A 21,076-nucleotide genomic window follows, 5' to 3' on the forward strand; every position below is an offset into this window, starting at 1 on the left:
TTGGGCCTTGCTGAGTCCTCAGCCCCATTTATTAGACACAGTTCCTCCCAGTGTTAAGGGGCTAACTAAATCAAGTTGTTGATGGTGAGCATGCATCCGATTTGAACCCAGCAGAACAAAGCATATAATGACTACTGTTAGTTATCTTCATGTGGCCATTTTGGACATGGGCTGAATCCATGATTGGATATTTGTGCTGAAACTGGCAAAGCAAATCCTGTTCAGTGGAACATGCACTGAATGGGATCCACATTTATTGTAAGCTATTACCGAGATTAGGTAAATAAATGTTATGTAAAACAAAGGCTTCCAAAATGATTTCCAACAGGTTAATTATAGTACCTCTGTGTATAGTTCCTTTTTGGGAAAGAGCTATTCTGAGAATTGTAAGGATAATGTGTATAAGTAACGTCTGTTTCTCGAGCTTGTTGCTCTTGTCCTTATCCATTCTGAAAGCGCATCACATACACTGGTGCGTGTAGATTTCTCACAGTTTGCCTCAAGGCTATGTAGATAAAACCTGCTTATGTTATCATAACTGGCGTCTGAGAACAGGTTGGCATAAACCTTCACTATTTTAATCTTTTCTAAATGATAACCAAACTCCCCAGCCAATTAGCCTCATATTATTTACTCGCTGCTTGGAGGCGTATATGCGAAGTTTGGATTGATTCACCTTCTGATTTTATTTTTGCTTCTTCCACGTGGAGTAATTCCACACCCCTCTTTGCCTCTTGTTCCCTGACACAAGCAGTTGGCTGAAAATGTAGTTCGCTTTAGAGAACCTTTAGGAATTTTCTTTTAGCAGCAATTTGCTTTTAACATGACTGATATATGCGATGAGTTTCCTCGAAAATGAATGGATGTGATATGTTTTGCACTAGAATCCAGAAGATAAGGTGAATCAAGAAACTTAAGAGATAGAAAGAAATGCAGCCATTTCCTCTTGCAATGGTTCTTTCTAGCATTGTCTTGTGTAAATGAAGAAGTAGTGGTTAGGTATTGCAAAATTCAGAGTTAAATGGTCCAAAGCTTGGTTTGAACTCTTTTTAAAGAGATAACAATTAAATTGTTTTGGCAAATGTTTTTGCTAAGCGAGGTGGGGATTTTTCATCAGAACGATACATATAAGACTGCTTGAAATTTTGACAGGGTAGATAGAAATGAACTGTTTTCAGAATAGACAAGCAACTTTTATTTTGAAACTTCTAAATATTGATCTTCAGGCAGATTTCGGTGGAATCGTACGAGGAACACAAAAGTTAGCATGCAGGTGCAGCAAACAGTTAGGAAGGCAAATGGTATGTTGGCCTTTATGCAAGGAGATTTGGAGTACATGAATAAGGACGTCTTGCTACAATTGTATAGGGCTTTTGTGAGACCATGCCTGGAGCACTGTGTACAGTTTTGGCTTCCATATCTAAGGAAGGATATACTTGGCTTGGAGATGATGCAGTGAAGGTTCACTAGATTGGTTCCTGGGATGAGGGGGTTGTAAACTGGGTTTATGTTCTCTGGAGTTTAGAAGAATGAGAGGTGATTTCATTGAAACATGCAAGATTCTGAAGAGGTCTAACAGGGAGACACTGAGAGGTTGTTTGAATATATTGAATATATTCAAGGCTGTGACAGGTAGATTTTCGATCTGACAGGGAATTGAAGAATATGGGGAGTGGATGGGAACGTGGAATTGAGGCACAAGATCAGCCATGGTTGTATTGAATGGCTGAGCAGGCTTGAGGGCAGGTATGGTGGCCTCATATATTTATGTTCTTATAAGTAGTTGAATCTAAAATGAGCACCCACTTGCAAGATTAAACATCATAAGGGGATAGTGTTTCTACTTTATGTGGAAACGTTGCCCAAAATTGCATTAGCATTGAGAAGAGTGTTTTCTTGAATTTTCGTTTGTTTATTGCTGGATGATTCCGTGCAATCGAGCTGTATTTTAAATCATAATCTTTTTAAAATGTTTTGCTTTGGAAACGTCCTTGATAAGAGTGGTTACTTGCTGCATTTTGATAAAGACAGCTGAAAATGAATTTATCACCAAAATTAATTGTTTTTAATGAATGTGTCAATCCCCTACCTGTGAGCACTCCAATTTTAAATCAGCTATGTTTGCTGCCAACGAGGTGCATTAGTGGTTGTATTGTTTTACTCTGTGACATCATTGCGAGCAACAGAGATCAGAATTTAAATCAGTTATACTTTTTGGTTTCTTAGATACTCATGGGCCTAAGAGTTTTATTTGTAATGAAAAATAAAAATAATTTAAAGTGATAGTGCTCATCCATCTGGTAAAATAGCAAATCTGTATGGAATCTCATCATTTTCTAAATTTTAAAGCATCAGTGCATTTTCATATGAAACAATTAAAAAAAACCTTGCAAATCAATTTGAAAGCCTTCAGACATTGACTATGAAACCCTCAGATTCAGCATGTAATGTTGTTGGCTTAACTCTAGGTCATCTGGAAGTTCATACATAACCAGATAGTACCGAACTCTAATATAAAACAGATTTATTAAAAGTAGACTCTATAAATTCAGGTTCTTTGAGATTTGAATGCAATTATAGTTTTTGGACTCAAATTGTTGAGTTTGAAAATCTCCACACAAGTGTTTTTTTAAAGATGGGTTTTGCTGGCACAGTGGCTTTGGTCAATAACATCATTGCCTTTCTGTGCATGTGTGGCCATCCTGCATTGGCAGGAGACGCAGTGTTTTAAATAACTGGGAATTACTCTTTTAAACCTCTCCAGAAGCATTCACTAGTTAGATTGGGCTAGAGTAACAAGTCCCTGAGTAACTTACATTTATTTTCAAAACATATTATTGGTGCCCTTGCACTCAGAAGTTCAATTTTCAGTGAATGTTTCACGTTTCCAGTGAATGTCTGGAGTCTCTTTGAAGGCCTGCAAATGAGCATAATTATCAGAAGCTCCCAATATTTCATTAATTCACCCTGGGGGTGGGGCCTGTTTCTAGTGATGTTTCTTAAACCTGCACAAGAGATTGCGGAAAACTCAAGTTGCGCTCTGTGTGATTTGTAGTTTATAACTGCATCTTTTTTTTGCGCTGGCTTCACTGTTTTTGGGTCAGTCGTATTGAAAAAGCCAGCACAATGAAGTGGGAGCCCCAGGGCAAGATATTTGGCACAGATGAGGGGATTTGTTTTTAGAATAGTGAATTATGGGCCTGTGGCATTCAAAGAACAAAGAACAAAGAAAAGTACAGCACCGGAACATGCCCTTCAGCCCTCCAAGCCTGCGCCGATCACATTGCCGTCAACTAAAACATTTTGCACTTCCGGGGTCCGTATCCCTCTATTTCCATCCTATTCGTGTATTTGTCAAGCTGCCTCTTAAACACCACTATCATACCTGCTTCCACCACCTCCTCTGGCAGCGAATTCCAGACACTCTGTACCCCGTGCATAAAAAACTTGCCCCGCACATCTCTGTAGTTTTCTCCTCTCACCTTAAATCTATGTCCTGTAGTAATTGACTCTTCCACCCTGAGAAAAAGCTTCTATCTACTCTGTCCATACCACTCATAATTTTGTAAACTTCTATCAAGTTGCCCCTCAATCTCTGTTGCTCTAGTGAGAACAATCCGAATTTCTCCAACCTCTCCTCATAGCTAATAACCTCCAGGCCAGGCAGCATCCTGGTAAACCTTCTCTGCACCCTCTCCAATTCCTCCATATCCTTCTGGTAATGTGGCGACCAGAATTGCAATATTCCAAGTGTGGCCTAACCAAGGTTCTATACAGCTGCAGCATGACTTCCCAGCTTTTATACTCAATACCCCTGCCAATGAAGGCAAGCATGCCATATGCCTTCCTGACTACCTTATCCACCTGCGTTGCCACTTTCAGTGACCTGTGGACCTGTACACTCAGATCCCTCTGCCCGTCAATGCACTTAATTCACTTCCAGGGTTAGTGGTTGAGGGGAAAACAAAGGTTAGACTGAATAACGGATGGGGAAAAAGGCGATCATGAAATAGGAATATAGAGTAAGACCATTTACTCAAGCGAAATCTCAAGGCTGACATGGACTGATCTGTGCCGTGTGACTGTCTTTCTGTGTATATCTGCATTTCCACTTGCAGCATTGGCTGGTTAAGAAGCACTGCCAGGTCAGTTTGAGTTTAAGGGAGATGGTGAGTAAGACTGTTCTAGTCTAACACCACACTGCTGTCCCTTCACCTCAACATTAGCTGCTCTTCTTTTAATTGCCGAGGTTCCATTCTCTGGAATTCCTCCATAAATCTGTGTCTTTTCACCGCCCTCTGTACCTTCTTCAATTCTCCTTCGAGCACATCCCATCAACTTCGTCTCCCTACTCCATCTTTGAATGTTTTTGTATGATGATGGCACTCAATAAATGCAAGCTGTTGGTATCATCATTGTTGCTGATGTTACAACTTATTGAGACCAGAGCAATTCTTGCCATTTTTTTTTTTGGCTTCAATCTGAATTGATTTGGCACAACTTGCATAGTCCGTCACCTGTCGATGAACTATGCCTCAGAATGAAATGGTGGGATCCAGATTTATGGTTTTGATTTTCTATACGACAAGTATCTGATCTCTACCTGGTTATTCAGATAAGTCATTTACCTCTATGGGAAAGAATGGGCATATTTGTTATTTATTAATGAATGCTCTTGAAGAGTACCCAATCTCTTTTATTTTGTGGCTTCCTTCTCTGCTCTGCCATCCCTTTCCCCAGTGCCCAGCTGCCTTTAAGCTTCTGCCTATACAAGTTTGTCATTTTGATTTACCCATCCTGCTATCAGAAAGGTGGCTGCATTGTATGCTGGCTGGTTCTCCTTGGTGTGGTGGTGGAGGTCTGGATCTTGTTGCTTAGAAAGTGTCACGACATTCTATACCATGTTAGTTTATAGAACTGGCTGGCTGGACAGTTATTTGTAGTATTATTAGAAGCATTTCTACTCGAGGAAGGACCACTTGTATTTCTTTGAAGTAGGATATTGAAAGGCAGAATGTCATCAAATGTATTGTTCTGTACACCACTTTCACTGATGTATTGCTGATCAATTGCTTTCTGACTGATCAATCAATTTTGAGCTGAATTATTCAATTAGGTTTACATTGTAGGGATCCATTGATTGTCAAAAGGCTAATTTTGAATCTAAAATGTCTGGAATACATATTTTGGCTCCACTATTTAAAATATATACATATATTGGATGACAGATCTTCATGAGTTTACTAATGAAGCTAATGAGACTGAAGTATTAACAGGGATTGCTGACAATGCTTTCTGAATTATGTTTGGAGTAATGTAATTAGAAAAAAAATTACCAACATATTTTGGGTAGAAACGATTTAAAGTAAATCCATGCAATAGGGACTTGTCACAACTTAACCTTGTGATGTGTTATGGCTGAATGTTCCCAAAATTATACAGTATGTTATTGTGACACATTGGCCTTATTTTGTTAGCGTAAGTGCTGCCTTCTATCTTGCTTATAGATAACAAAGGTAACTTAGATTTTGTCTAGAAGCATAAACTATTGAAACAAAACATACTTTGAATAGCAAAAGAGGCCTTCTTCTTTTCGCCTTTTCATCAATGTATTTCTTCTTATTTTAGGTTTGTACTGTTCAGCAAATCTGGTCCAGCAAGATGGATTGTAAACCGCTTATTTATTTTGGACGCCAACTGGTTCGCCGTAAATATGTGGATTGCACTAATGAAGAAACCCGACTTGCTAGATGTTTGACCACAGTGGACTTGGTTGCCCTTGGTGTTGGCAGTACCCTTGGAGCAGGTGTCTATGTGCTGGCTGGAGCCGTAGCCAGGGAGAATGCTGGCCCTGCCATCGTTATCTCGTTCTTGATTGCTGCTTTGGCGTCTGTGCTTGCGGGCCTCTGTTATGCAGAGTTTGGCGCTAGAGTCCCTAGGACGGGTTCTGCTTATCTCTACAGCTATGTTACAGTTGGGGAGCTATGGGCCTTCATCACTGGCTGGAATCTAATCCTTTCTTATGTAATTGGTGAGTGCTGTCCTGTTGTGGAAGTTTGCACACTGAGCACTTGATTGGTGTTGGTGTTATATTCAGCGCTGGATTAGGGATTGACTTAATATTTGCTCTGATATAGTATCTTGATGAGCAGTGGCAAGCTTGTCAGTGGGGTGGAGGGCGGAGAGTGGAGGTTTATTGGATAAATCAGTGTAGTATTGAGGCACACAAATAAAGATTCTACTTTGTACTTGGGATCAGTCACCTCATCTTAGCTGTTGGGGTGCTGTAGTTAGCATTTGGATTTGGGAGGGGAAATCTGAGGCAGGTTGTTAGCTTTTTCTCAATTCTGTGATCAGCCCTGGAAAAGAGTTAAATGATTGGGGGATAAGTCTCAGGGTAACACACTGACCTCAATAATAGTAGACATAAATTTGGAAAGTTTTCTGATTTTTGTTTTGGTGCTGACTGACTGTTTCAGCATACATTAATCTTTTTGTCCTATACCTATTTTGCAGAATCTTGGAGAACTTGCCTTTAGTCTTCTGTAGCAAGATGCCTGGTGAATGAGTAGATTGCTACAGTGTACCTGTATGTACAAAGTTAGGAATAACATCCATATTTCACAGAAGTAGCTTAAGATCAGTTGACTAACCTTGTTACTGTAGCTAGGGTACCACTTAAGTTAATGGGTCACATAACATAGCCCTGCAAGTGTCAACTGCAGGTGCAATTCAATTAGAATGTGGGATCACCCAGAGTTTTTAATATATAATAGCTCAGGAATTTTTTTTATTGAGGTTAACATAACTTCTGAGCTGCACACTCTCATTTGTTATAACCTAGGTCAAATTGTTTAGGTCAAAGCCGTCTCAAAATAACCTTTTTTTAAAGCATTAATGATTCCTCTTCTCGGGAGTGTCATTTGTTAACTATGAGGTCAACTGTATAAAATCAGATTTTTCTGCCAATTTTGGTTTTCAAATTTGAGGCTCCTTAACATCCTTTTATTAATACATAAACATTTTAACATATCCGCATTACTCGATATAACAGGAAACTAAAACCACCTGTGTCTGTCTATTGTGTAATTCAGTTAGTACTACATTCAAATAGTGTCATTGGCATGTTCAAATACTGTACAAGGATTTTAGAGCTAATTCATTTGAAAGTATTGCTGGTACTAGTTTAATGCTGCAAAATGTTCTATTCATAAATCTTGCAACGTGCAGAGTAGTTAGAAAAAATAATCATCTCAACAGGATTTCATAAGTCAACTTGTTTGAAGTGCAAAATACTTTCTCTGAAATCTTGTTTAAATGATTGAACTTTGGCTCCAGATTGAAGGATACAAATGGATTTGTTGAACGTTAATACTACACAAGAGTGTGCAGCTTGAATATTTAAATTTGCTAACGCTTGGTCCTCTAGTTTAATGGCCCATTTCTGTTATAGGGCGCTGTTCATTCAAATTTCTAAAGTGATATCTGGCAACGTTTTGATATTTTTCTGTGTCTCTACAGGAACTTCAAGTGTTGCGCGAGCATGGAGTGCTACATTTGATGAACTCATCGGTAAACACATCGAAGTGTTCTGTCGTCAGTATATGGCAATGAATGCTCCTGGTGTATTGGCAGAGTATCCAGATATCTTTGCCGTATTTATAATCTTACTGCTAACAGGCATGTACTCCTTCACAACAGCAATTATTTTACAAACCTATTATTATATGGATTTAGATGAGTTAACTGCAGTGACTGAACTTCAGTAACTATGGAAACGTAGTTTGAACTTCAGTTAGTGCAACTGTGATAGATGCTGTGTCTTGAGTATGGGTTCTGATTTCTGTTATTTCACTAAATCCAAGCCTTATTGACACTTTCTGTTCTTTCTGTAGTTAGGTTGGGGGGTGCAGGGGATGGGGGTGAAGTTAGGAAGATCCCAAAGTAGAATGTTAGTTTTAATTTCTGCTTGAGCTTTCTCCATCATGTTGCTTGACAACTTTGGCTTTTCCTTTCTATGGGTCTTGAGGCCAGCATCTTTATTTGAGTAATTGTTACTACAAAGTTAACACACGAGCTACATACCTCTATCTCCCTGCCCCTCTATCTCTCTGCCCCCTAGCCCTATATATATTTCAGTGTATGGCTTTTGTTGAAATAAGCACTGGTTTTAATCTACTCTGGGAACTCGGTGATTTAATCTTAAATTGGAGTCTGACTGTTAAATTGTTGCATCAACGATTCCTCATTGTGGCCCCAAAAATTATTGGGTTGCAGTATGAGCAAGTAGACCAGGGTTGTACCTTACAGTGTTGATCCTGCTGGAATATATGGGCACTTGACCTGCATACGGCACATCTTTGGGTCTCAACAACCCCATGTTGCTGGGAACTCCCACTACCTGACTAACAAGGTGGTGATGAAGAGAATCCCCAATCTTACTGGCCCTCAGAGAAAAGGTTTCTGCACCTCATTTGACTTCTTTTCAAAAGGGCAACACTATACTCAAAACAAAACCTATCCCCCTTTCAGTGGTTTGGGCTGTTCTGGTCTGTGCCCTCTTGTGCCCACCTGGACGCTGTTTTGTGTCACCTCACTAGGTGTACTAAACCTCCAGCCTCACACCGAGCCTCGTTATGTGTGTGGAAGGGATAATTCTCAGCCTGAGGAAGTTTGTGTCACTGGCCTTGTAAGAGTCTGATGGAGTAGAGTGGGAGCCTGCTGGAACGGCCAAGTAAATTTAGCCCCTTAGATTTGATCGAAGTCTGCAGCAACAATAATCCAGTGGAATCTAGTGTGGCATGTAGGAATTAAGAATCCTTTGCTCAGCTGTTATAGGGTATTATACACCTTGTTTAATGTTGGATTTAGAATAGGATTATGGTGCCTTTAAAGGACTTCACATAGTGATGTGGGTTGTTTTAACATTGGTAGTGATGATGAAAAGTGAGCCTGAGCTCCACTATGTATGAGAACAAGTTAAATTGGCAGCATTCATCTCTGATCTATTTTGACCAAATCCCAGATTGCTAGAGGTAGAGTACCAAACTATTACCTTGTCCAAGAACCTTTCAAATGTAAAATAAGCTATTTTCCTTTATAGAAAAATACATTGAGCTGGATTTTATGAGCTGCTCATGGGTGGGAAAACAGGTTTGTGGACCTGTAAAATAGGGTGCCCTGCCATTGGCACTGTACCCATTGCCTGCCCCTAGCCCCGGTGCAATTTTACAAGCAGGGGTGGGGTTGGGGAGGGAGGAGTCAGATGAGCCACCTGTCCTTGCCCAAATGAGGGTCTTAAGTGGGCAAATAATATCCACTTAAGGGCTCCATCCTGTCACTGTTAAGATTTAGTGGGCTGTGGAAGAGGCCTACGTCTAGCATGTAGTAAGGCAAGTTTGATCTGTAGGCCCCTGGACAATTAGAAGGGGTGCGTCTTCTTTAGGGGCCACCAGTGCCAATCGATGTGCACCCAGGCTCATGGTTTTCCGTCCCTGTGTTCACCTTCCTCACTTGTCCTGTCCAACATGCCCTCCACCCCACCCCTTGCCACTGGCGCTGGCAAGATCCAGAGCATCCATGGTTGCTCTTCCTCCTGCAGTTGCACTGTAGCAACTGCTCCCAGTGGCACTGCTGATACTGCAGAGTTGCCGGCTTCCGATTTTCTGACAGATCTAGAGATGGGGCCACCTCCAGGACTGGGGCAGAAATCTCACCTCAAAACAATTAAAGGCCCACGGGCTGAAAAATTGGAGCAGGGCGAGCCGGCCAACCTGACGTGAGCTTACCCCCTGAAACCTAGGCTGCAATGTGGGGGTCCTGCCCTCAGAGAATAATCCAGCTCGTTCTTCTGTTTACTTTCTAATGTATGATTGCTCCCTGCCACACAAACCAAACTTCTCAACGTAACTTATAACTCATTCTTCACATCGACAGATTTTTGATCCATTAGGGAATGGAGGGATTTGGAGAGCAGGCGGGAAAGAGGAGTTGAGGCAGAGCAGCCATGATCGCATTGAATGGCAGAGCAGGTTGGCGGGGCTGTATGATCTTACTCCTTTTTCTTAGATTCTTGTGTTCACGTAGATATCCAAACAACTTTCCACAACAGAAAAGTCACTATTGCTGTATACACAGACTCCATTCAGAATTCCTAATTTTACGGTTTTGGAAAAGCCCAAGAAGGCTTCTGAATGTTATGACTAAAGGAACAGTTCCCAGAAAACCCTGCACGTTAGACAGGAGTCAGCTATCAACCAGCTTATCTCGGTGCTGATTTGTACATGCATTACAAGGAAAAGAGGAGACAGAAAGCAGAAAATGAAAGGGATGGAAGACATGGATGAAGAAGGATTCTGAATGGGAGGGAAAGAAATTGACGCATAGACAAGCGTCAGACAGACAGATGGACCAACTAGAGGAAAATAAACTTCATTTACTCTGCACTGAAAAATGGAATATTATCTTTGCTTCTTTATTACATTGCTGTGAAAGTAATGATTTAACTGTTGCTCATATTATTGTGTTATTGAGAGAAGCAGAGATTTAAAAGAAGTAATGGAGCACACGCAGGGAGGCTGCTCATCACCTTCTCATGGAAGCACGTTAAAACATGAATGGTTGAATAATGGGCACGTGAAGTTTGTTTTTAAGACCTTCCCTTTTTTTGATGGGACATTGCATTAATTGTTTTTGTACTGTTGCTGCTTTTGGCCCCCCTCCAGTGAGATCACGTCTTCCAGTGACTTCATTCAAGTTGTGCTGATTTACATTTGCCTATTTTAACTTGCGGTGTTGCGTCAGTACGCAAGCAAGTTCCACATCAATCCTAAAAATTCAAGATAAAACTAGCGTTATTGGAGCAGTATGTAGTACAGATCACATGCAAGGGTCATGAGAGGTGGGTTTTACAATAAGTAGAGACGTGCAGATTAGGAACAAAGGCAGACTTGAGCTTTCAGGGAAGAGACATCCGAGCATTTCGTGGACCTGAGAGAAGTGATAAAATGCTATCGAAATGCAAATTCTTTCTATTAGCTTAGGAAAGTTTGACCTTTAACAGCTGGCAAGAAAACTATTGGCATCTTGGGCTTGACATACTTCTAAATTTAGTTCATATAACATGAACAAATGTTAATAATTCAAAGTTATCAGGAATAAAATTACACCTGTAATTTTAATCCTACATATAACTGGAATAATAGGAATAACATTTTAATTAAAATTATGTAAACTCTTCTGTTTCCCCTTTTCCTCTATATTCTCCTTTCCTGTTCGTCGCTCTTTTCCATTTGAACATGTTTATGCTAATATTACCTATTGTTATGGCACGGCCAATGGTAAATGCCAGAGGGAAACTTGAAACAGCTGCCAAAATGGTTTTTTGCAAGTTGTATAGTTTGAGGGGCAGTTTTGAAATCAGGTAATGATGTTCCCGATTACATGTGATGATTTTATAGTAAACATTTATTAAAAGAAGAAAAAAAAACAAATAAAATGCAATTACATTTAAACACACGAATGGCTTCACACAGTAAGCAGTGCTTTAAAACAGTTCCACAAATCTTAACTACCCTCAGAGCTAACCTTCCCCTTTTCTGTTCAGCAACTATCCTTATAGGCTTTAGAATCTAAAGAAGTCCAGTAATTTTTACCACACCATGCTTTTTCTCTGGGGTGTCTGCTGGGTCTGGCAGCAACTGATTCTTTCAGTCTGGCCCTATTCACACTGCCTTCTGGGAGTTCTGACCAGCTACCCTGTTGCCTTCTGGGAGATCTGAGCAGCTACCCCCTCACATTGGCTTCAGTATTTCGTTAAATGTTGTTCCTTCCCTTTGATCTCTCTATTGTCTCAACCAGTCTCTTCAGAAATGGTTTCCTCCCAGAACTGATTAAATCATTCTTTACTTTAGCTGTGAGGCTTGTAAGAACAAACTTACCCTGTCTTTATAAAAACAAAAATAAAAACAAAAAACTGCAGATGCTGGAAATCCAAAACAAAAACAGAATTACCTGGAAAAACTCAGCAGGTCTGGCAGCATCGGCGGAGAAGAGCAAAGTTGACGTTTCGAGTCCTCATGACCCTTCTGTTCAACAGAAGGTCGTGAGGACTCGAAACGTCAACTTTGTTCTTCTCTGCCGATGCTGCCAGACCTGCTGAGTTGAAAGGTCATGAGGACTCGAAACGTCAACTTTGCTCTTCTCCGCCGATGCTGTCAGACCTGCTGAGTTTTTCCAGGTATTTCTGTTTTTACCCTGTCTTTACCTTTTTTCTTTACACCTTTTTAAAACCTGCATACATCCCCCTTTGAACTAAAACAACTCAATTCAAATATTCCTATGATTGCTTTATGTAAAACTATGATTGAAATTCCTCTTGGTTCATTAACATATCAAAACCACCTCTTACCGTTGACTTTAAATCCTTGCAATCACGCTAGCTCTTAATTCAGTTACAGCCTGACTTCCAGCACATAAGAAGATATGCCTGGGTTATTACCAGAAAAAAAATTACAATTTCTTGTTTTCTTGGCACTATTCTAGCTTTTTTAGTTTATGTTCTGCATTCCTGGAGGTAGGTTTAACTTGGGGAAAATTGGCTCTGCTGTAAACTGGCTGCATGTGGGTGTCTGTATTTTTTTCTATATTGAGATGATTACATTTACTTCTAAACACACATTGCATGAAACAATCTACCTTCAGATAAACATAGTGCTAGCAATATAATTGTGAGGTAACTTGAGGGGAGATGGAGTTTGTAAATGTAGCAGATGGCTATTTATATTCTTCATATTCTTCTGCATAGCATTGGTGTCCACCACTACCTTTTCAACAGTGCACTGTATCATCCCATCGAATGATTTCCCCCTCCTGCTATACATAGTATCATGTCAGCTGTTTTTCAGTTCTTTTTCTCCCTGCATCAACCTAGGTTGTGTTTTCTGCTTTTTTTAACAGCAATGGTATTGAGTCTATTTGCAAACTGTGAGCATAAGCTTCACACCAAGCCAAGTTGAGTCCTGACTTGTGCCTAGTCTTGTTTTGAACATTTGCTTTCTCCCGTTTCTCAGCTTTGTAGCTGAGAGTTTTACAACAAAATTTCAAGTAGATTGTTGTGGGGAAATGACTCAAAAACTTAGGATAATGATTAAAGGAAAGGTGCAACCTTTGTCAAACTTTAGTCTTTGAAATGTTTTCTCTTGGGCATCAGCCTCTTTCTGATAGCAGATTTCAATTGATGTAATTGGTTAAGAAGCATCAGGAATAATGTGCTATATATGCTATTGCACTGTAACTGCCATGTCACTTTCCCTCTGCACATACACGTTTACTTCCCCTCTGAACAGCCATGGACTGGAGCCAAAATGAGGAATGACTTTTATTTGCAATGCTTGGTGTACCCAACACTTCCTCTAGTTCCCAGATTATTATGGATCAATCTTTTAGAGATTGTAGTATTTTGGGGTTTTTTTTTAGATATGCTTGATAGATTGTAAGTGTGAAAGGGCCGTGTAGGATTTGAGAAGCGAAGGCATGTTACTGGATGAAGTAATGATCTGTTAATAGGCAGACTGAGAACAACTTTTACAGACCATATTCAAGTTACACTTTTTGGACATATACCATACTTGCATCCGTTCTGTGCCAAAACTGATTGCTATTAGATTGTTTTGAGTTCTGGTGTCTGGCTGAATAATTACTTAAATCTTTATAATAAATTTTAAGATTATTTGTAACAATGTAATCATAGATTTAAAAAGAAACCTGTTTCTGAGGAATATCTTTTCACTTGTTCAGGGTTATTATCTTTCGGCGTGAAGGAGTCAGCAATGGTTAACAAAGTCTTCACTTGCATCAATGTCCTCGTGCTGTGTTTTGTCATGGTCTCTGGCTTTGTGAAAGGGTCACTCAAGAACTGGCAGCTGACTGAGGATGTCTCGATTAATGGGACAAATGGCACTACCTCAGAGAAGTGAGTACAGAAATATTGACTTTCACAGTGATTTATTAGGAATGCTGATATATTCCTGCCTTTCTTTGCTAGTAAGAGAGAGAAAGTAACAGAGAAACTTCCAAGAGATACAGAGAAAAAGGGAGAAAACATTATGACACTGCAGAGGCAAAGAGAACATATTGCAGCACGTATATATACAAAGAAACATGTTTGGAAAGTGGGGTTAAAATATAAGAACTGTAAAATTTGAATAAGGGAGAAAAAGTATAAATTGCCTAGAATACAGAAATTCAAAGTGAGAATGTTACAAAAAAAAGTAGAGAGAAACTGCTCCAGATTGAATTGAGAGAGGAACTACATAAATCATTTGCTGTCATTCAAGCAGAACAGTAAATGGTAAAGCTGGGTTGCAAAAATGACACTGTTATTAAAATTTGAACAGTTTTGGCCAACTCATTGGCTGGCTTAATTGAAAATGTTGGTTATGTTTGTGATACAAATATCCTGAAAATTGGCAGCTGAGGGTTGGGGAGAGCAGGAAAACAAGCTGTTGAATGTTAAAGAGAATGAGGAGGATTGTTATGTTGTAATAGGGGCTCTTTAGATGTCTCAATGATGAGATCTTGAAACTTGTACGTTTTAAGCATAAACCGTTTACTGTTAATCTTTAACTATTTACAGATCCCAGGTTATTGTCGTGCATAGTGTTGTTACCTCCATGCAGTCTAGTCCAGGGTGTTCTCTCTGGACTGTGTTCTCAGTCTGTTACCATGTGACTCTATACATCATACCATGGGTGGTGCTATTCTCCAGTTCCAGATTAGCCCTTGCTCTGCTGAGCACCCTTACATTACATTATAATGGCATACAGGCAAAGACAACATCATACAGCATTATACTCCTGACAACCAGTTAGTGAAGGAAGAATCCAAAGCCAGTCTTTACTTAGAATATATTTATTCATGGAGTGAAACGTTATGGGCACATATCGCCTGACTCCACTCAACTCTTGTCTCAGTAAATCTCTCTTTATATGTGCTCAAGTAACAATCCAATTGATGCCCTCCACCTATATGTACTTGTCCTTGACAGTTGTATCAATTGAAGTTGAGAGATCCTCTGGGGAACTGAAAGATTGTGCAATCCTGTTGCAAGGAAGAGTTCAGGAGACGTATTGGGCCCAGTTTATGGAATGCATATTAATTCTGTTTCTCTCTCCACAGATGCTACCTGACCAGCTGAGTTTTTCCAGCATTTTCTGTTTTTAGTTCAATATCCTCTTTGGTTTGTTGCTCTGTAATGACTGGATAATTGTCTATCACCCCATAATCTCATTAAACCTGCCTATAAGAACCATGCATGAAATATGTTCCTCATATTTCTTAATATGTGTAAGGCCTTAAATTTCATCTGCTTTAGCTTTGTGCACCAGGTTCTTTTATAACTCATTGGCTTCTTCATCAGATTCTCCTGCAGCCTTCCCTGCCATTATGGTGTCATGTGTGTTATTTAATCCTGGTCATTTGTGTATGTCAGAAACAGTCAGTATTGAGCCCTCCGTCAATTAGCTTAGTACATACTGTTCCCTTCTCAGACTCTCAGCTCCCTCTCTTTCAGTGAATTCATTCTCCATCTCCAGTCTTTATACGTGATGTGTGAACTGCCTTGAACTGGCCTCAAAAACCTGCCACCTTTGTGCCTTAACCTCAAAGTGAATGCGCCAGAAGCAACAGGAACTAGGCCAGGACTTGGATAGAGTAGATCCCCTGCCTGCCTTTACAAGGGCCTGGCCCGAAACACTTTGCTTCATGAAGTCTCTGGGTGTCTGATGTAAAATCAGTGGAGATGCATCTGGTCAGACCAGGAATATCTACCCACCGAGGGGAGAAGTGTCGAAGAGATGGAAGTTTAAAAAAAGTTGGATTTAAAAAAAATAATAGAATCCCCTAGGAGAAAAGCAAGCAGGGGGAGCAGATGAATGTCCCCTCCCCTGGTCCAGTGTGTTTTGGCGAGACTTTCTGGGTCTAGAAGAGCTGGTATCTGCTGATGATGTGATGGCAGATTTTTCATAGGTATGCATCGTGGGAAGGTTTCTCTCTCTGGTAGTTGACATGACTGAAGAGGCCAATTCTTGATCTGCAGGCTCTTGAGCAATTGGAGCACAGGAACTCCGGGCTTGGAGGGGCTCTGGTATAAACAGACTCTTGTTGTCTGCACCTTTCTTCAGCAGCCTTGCGTCTGTTTGTTCCCATCTTTCTTGTAGATTGAATTCCTGGTTGTTGTGCCAGCTGTCCCAGTCAGCAGCTGGTATCTGCCACTGGCAGCCAAAATAGGAAACTTCCTTCTCGCTCTGGAAAACCTGCTGGGATTACTGGCTGAGATTCCCTATCACAGATTTTCAGGACCACTGTATCCTAGGGGTTTGCAATTGGGATGTGACCTCCTCAGAGGAGTAAAGGCAATTGGTCAGATTGGTTCTTCCAGCTTTTCCTGGTCAGTTCATAAATACTCTTCAACTTAGTTTCTGTGTGTTACCAGTTAGTGGTGTAAGACTAATGGAATTGTAGTTATCCAGGTTTATGTCATTACTTGTCTTGAAAATGTGCTATGTAACATGTAGGTGCCAAGCAGTCAGTGATAATTGGAGTGATGGTATAACTGATTAACATTGTATTTCAGGCAAATGTGGAAATTACACACATTTTGCATGCATTTGTTTTGTGTATATAGAATGGTGCAGCCTTAATAGGTTTTGTTCATATTCAATCATAAATGCCTGACACAGCAATTGTGTTAACTAGGATGACTGATCATTCACAATAAAACTAAATGTCTTGCCTCTTCTGCAGTTACACTGAAGAATACAGTAGCTGGAATTATGGCTCTGGGGGATTCATGCCCTATGGTTTCACAGGAGTGCTTTCAGGTGCAGCCACGTGCTTCTACGCCTTTGTAGGATTTGACTGTATTGCCACCACAGGTGAGGGGAAGGTTTATCTTCAGGGTGCCATGTGTTGAAAACCAAGTCAATACATTGCATGCTGTTTTAACTAGCTGCAAATCTCGTAACCATGGGAACAGAAGCTGTTTGCCTATATTCTCTGCAGCTGTTTTGGTATAGAAACATCAAATTTTTTATGATACTCATGAGCACTGTTGTCACTAAGGCACAATAGTGGGTGTACATTGCCCTTGGATGGATGTTACCTGGTGAGGAAGCACATTGCAGCTGGGGGAACCTCTTCTTAAGTAGGTTGGCAACATAGGCTGTATTTAAGTAGAGGCTCTGCAACTCCGTTGAAAATCTGACAGAGCAGAGTACTATTTCAGAACCAACCAATTAAGTATCTAACAAGCTGACTGCTTCCAGGAAAGAATGTGCTCAAACAATAGCCCAAGAATATTGATCACACGCCATGTTTGCAACAGCATATTGGCCCTAATGTGCTTTGTGACTGCCTAATGGCAGTACTGCCTACGCGAATAATAAAAATTCAAAAAGGTGAGGTTAAATTATTTGACAATCCTAAACTCATTTGACCCATAAATTATTTGTGGTGTTCGATATTTCTTTGCAGGGTGAGAGCGAGCCTCTAGAAGCTTTCCTCAGTGGCTGTGCAGAAATCATGATTTGGTAGATTAGACATTATTTGAAGTTTATTTAGCCTTAATTTTGAACAAATGGTTTTTTAATAATCCTCTGTGGCCTTTTTGCACCAAATCAAAAATATTAGCTTTGCATATTGCCCTATCTAACACTGATCACCATAGTGCAATTCTCCAGTATGGCAAATTGCTTGCAAATGGAAGCAGTCCCAGTAGAGCCCCGCCCAAACTTCTGAAGGACAGTGCCAGCTGCCCAGATGAAAGAGTGGTCTACTTGCAGAAAACTTTATATCTGGCAGAAAGAACATCAGAAAGGCAACAAACGCCAGAAACATTCTGAATGATGATTACTTTAGGGATGCTCAATCCAGGGGATCTCCTAATTTGACAATCTGGCTCATTTTACATCACAAAGATTGTCATCTGGGAGTATTTTATTCTTTAATTACATATTTTTGTGCTTACCAACATGAAGGATGATAGGTGATGGAAGCCTTCCCATTTCAGACAGTTCCCTGTACTCCAAGTGCAGATGCAAAATAATGCTCACTCTGCTCTATTTCCCCCACACGGCTTCTACCAGTGAGAGGACAGAAAGAGAGACAATTTTGTCTTGTAGGTCCAAACTTTCTCATAACTATGTGAAAACTGCGAAAGCTGATTTCATGTATGACCCTCACACCAGTAAATAGAGAAGATTTTCATCCCATCAATCCAGCTAGTTTTGAGCTTGGCTCACAGATGTGGTTGGTAGAATTCCACACGCAGTTCAAAACTCCATGGATATTCGGCAAGGAGGAAAGATCTGGCTGATGGGTATAAACCATTGTATACTTATTAGAGGAGTTATGTCAGGGGAAGGACTGAATGGAAGCCTTAAGGTTTGGCTTTTGGAAGGTAACTGTTTTTCATTTAAATCAATGACTTGGATTAAAAAAATAAAGGAACTGTTAAATTTGGAAGAAGTGCCAAGAGTGAGTGTGTGTGAGTGTGTGTGTTAGAACAGTGACAGATGAAATTTAACGCAGACAATTTGATCAGGCTTTAGGGGATGCAGACTAAAGGCTTTGGGAAAGATAAGTAGGGGGAATGGAAGCAAAGAAGTTTTTGCACAATTAGAAGCAAGGACCTGGAAGCCGCGCAGTGAGCAGCAAGGACCTGGAAGCTATGTGGGTGGTGGATGCAGAGATGATGAAAGGTTTCAAAAGGCAATTGGATATTCACTCGGAGGAAATAAAGCTTCAGCGATGCTTTTGATTAGATTACTCTATGGAGAGCCAGCATGGGCTCAGTGGGCTGAATGACTTCCTCCCATGCTGTAATGATTCTATCGAGTGAATAGCCATGCTCTGTAACTTAGCAATCTCCTTTACAGAAATCTATTCATGAAACATGTCCTTTTTAGTTTAGAACTTTACTCTCTGCAGACTTCACCCTCCCCAGATGAATGTTGATACCCTGTAGCACACTTTAGATAAGATCCTGTTTTGATTTAACTGTCAAATAATGAAAAATACATGTTTATGGATGTCATTAGGTCAGAATAGGATCAGGATTCATTATGATATCCCCTGCCACTATCGACTAGCCTGCTAACACTTGCAACCAAAACCGGATTTGTCCAAAAACCAGACATTTTTAGAATCTGCCGTGCATCAATTTTTTAATTGAGTAAAATAAAAAAGTTAACTTAATATGGACATTGCTGAAGTGTGGTGCCAGCCTAGTTGTTCTAGTTATTTGCTTCACTGCTTGTGCGCCGGTGTGTTTCCCTGCTCCGAGTGACCCTTGACCCCACTCCAACAGAGCCGGCTTGGCTCGACCATCCATGGCCCAAACCATCCAACTTGAAATCCGGCACAGCCTTGTTTCCGAGATTGGTGGTTTTGAAACGCTGTACTTGTAATATCAGGAAGAAAGGGGAAGCGAGGGAGCATCGCGAGGATTTGTGCCGTTAAGTTGGAATGGTCTTTCATTTGAGTGTGGATGTTGAGTTGTTTTTAATAAGGGACACTGCATCAAATTGAGTAACATTACATTTTGAATCCTTATGGTCTTCCAATCTTTACTGTCTGTTTTTTCAGGAGAGGAAGTGAAAAATCCCCAGCGTGCTATTCCAATCGGAATTGTTGCTTCCCTGTTGATCTGTTTTGTTGCCTATTTTGGAGTGTCTGCTGCCCTTACGTTGATGATGCCATATTATTTACTGGACAAGAACAGCCCATTGCCAGTTGCCTTCAAGTATGTTGGATGGGACGGGGCAAAATATGCTGTGGCAGTTGGATCGCTCTGTGCTCTGTCCACCAGGTATTATGTGATTCTTTTCTTCCAATCCAGTCATTAACTTGCATGGCTGAGAAAATAATATTTGTGTTTTTAGAATGCATCTAACATTTTTAATGAAAAAATAACTAAACATGGGTGATTTGTAAAAGGGAATAGCTGAATAGTAAGTTTATGGATGAGGTGTATATAAGGAATCTCACACTTTCCCTGCCTCTCTCTTAGTCTCCAGTATAGATTGTACAGCCTGAATTAGTTGGGCTAATTTTGTGTTAGATCAGAAGTTCAGTGGGAGCCAGTGATGCAGTTTGGGTTCTGCCAGGGCGGCTCAGCTCCTTACCTCATTACAGCCTTGGTTCAAACATGGACAAGAGAGCTAAACTCCTGAGATGAGGTGAGAGTGACCGCCCTTGACCATCAAGGCTGCATTTGACCGGGTGTGGCAAAACTAAAGTCAATGGGAATCAGGGAGAAAACTCCTCAACTGGTTGGAGTCATACCTAGCACAAAGGAAGATGGTTGTGGTTGTTGAAGGTCAATCAACTCAGTTCCAGGACATCACTGCAGGAGTTCCTCAGGGTAGTGTCCCTGGCCCAACCATCTTCAGCTGCTTCATCAATGACCTTCTGTCCATCATAAGGTCAGAAGTGGGGATGTTCGCTGATGATTGCACAGTGTTCAGCACCATTCATGACTCCTCAGAAACTGAAGCAGTCCATGTCCAAATGCAGCAGGACCTGGACAATATCCCGGCTTCGGCTGACAAGTGGCAAGTAACATTCGCGCCACACAAGTGCCAGGCAATGACCGTCTCTAGCAAGAGAAAATCTGACTGTTGCCCCAATGGCATTACCATTGTTGAATCCCCCACTATCAACATCCTGGGGGTACTATTGACCAGAAACTGAACTGGACTAGTCATATAAATACTGTGGCTACAAGAGCAGGTCAGAGGCTAGGAATCCTGTAGTAAGTAATTACCCTCCTGACCTCCCTATAGCCTGTCCACCATATACAGCAACATTCCAGCAATAATACTGAAGACTTGTGCTCCTGAACTTGCTGCACCCCTAGCCAAGCTGTTCCAGTACAGCTACAACATTGGCATCTAGTCTGCGATGTGGAAAATTGCCCAGCTGTGTCATGTACACAAAAAGCAGAACAAATCCAATCCGGCCAATTATCCGTCTACTCTCCGTGATCGAGAGTTGATGGCAGGACTGTTGTATGAGG

General features: G+C 40.7%; 1 protein-coding gene across 6 annotated transcripts in view; it reads left to right on the forward strand.

The window, feature by feature from the left end:
- Positions 1-21,076, forward strand: part of LOC121284086 (high affinity cationic amino acid transporter 1-like) — a 109,874-nt gene that overhangs the window by 56,557 nt on the left and 32,241 nt on the right. For all 6 annotated transcript variants that reach the window (XM_041199144.1, XM_041199145.1, XM_041199143.1 and 3 more), the window contains 5 exons: positions 5,629-6,031; positions 7,522-7,680; positions 13,798-13,972; positions 16,804-16,934; positions 19,645-19,867. In XM_041199144.1, the coding sequence (XP_041055078.1) occupies positions 5,662-6,031; positions 7,522-7,680; positions 13,798-13,972; positions 16,804-16,934; positions 19,645-19,867 (1,058 nt within the window). In that variant the 5' untranslated portion in view covers positions 5,629-5,661. The remainder of the gene's footprint in view (positions 1-5,628; positions 6,032-7,521; positions 7,681-13,797; positions 13,973-16,803; positions 16,935-19,644; positions 19,868-21,076) is intronic.

This window comes from Carcharodon carcharias, chromosome 11 (genome assembly GCF_017639515.1).
Source record: "Carcharodon carcharias isolate sCarCar2 chromosome 11, sCarCar2.pri, whole genome shotgun sequence".
In the NCBI taxonomy this organism is placed as follows: Eukaryota; Metazoa; Chordata; class Chondrichthyes; order Lamniformes; family Lamnidae; genus Carcharodon; species Carcharodon carcharias.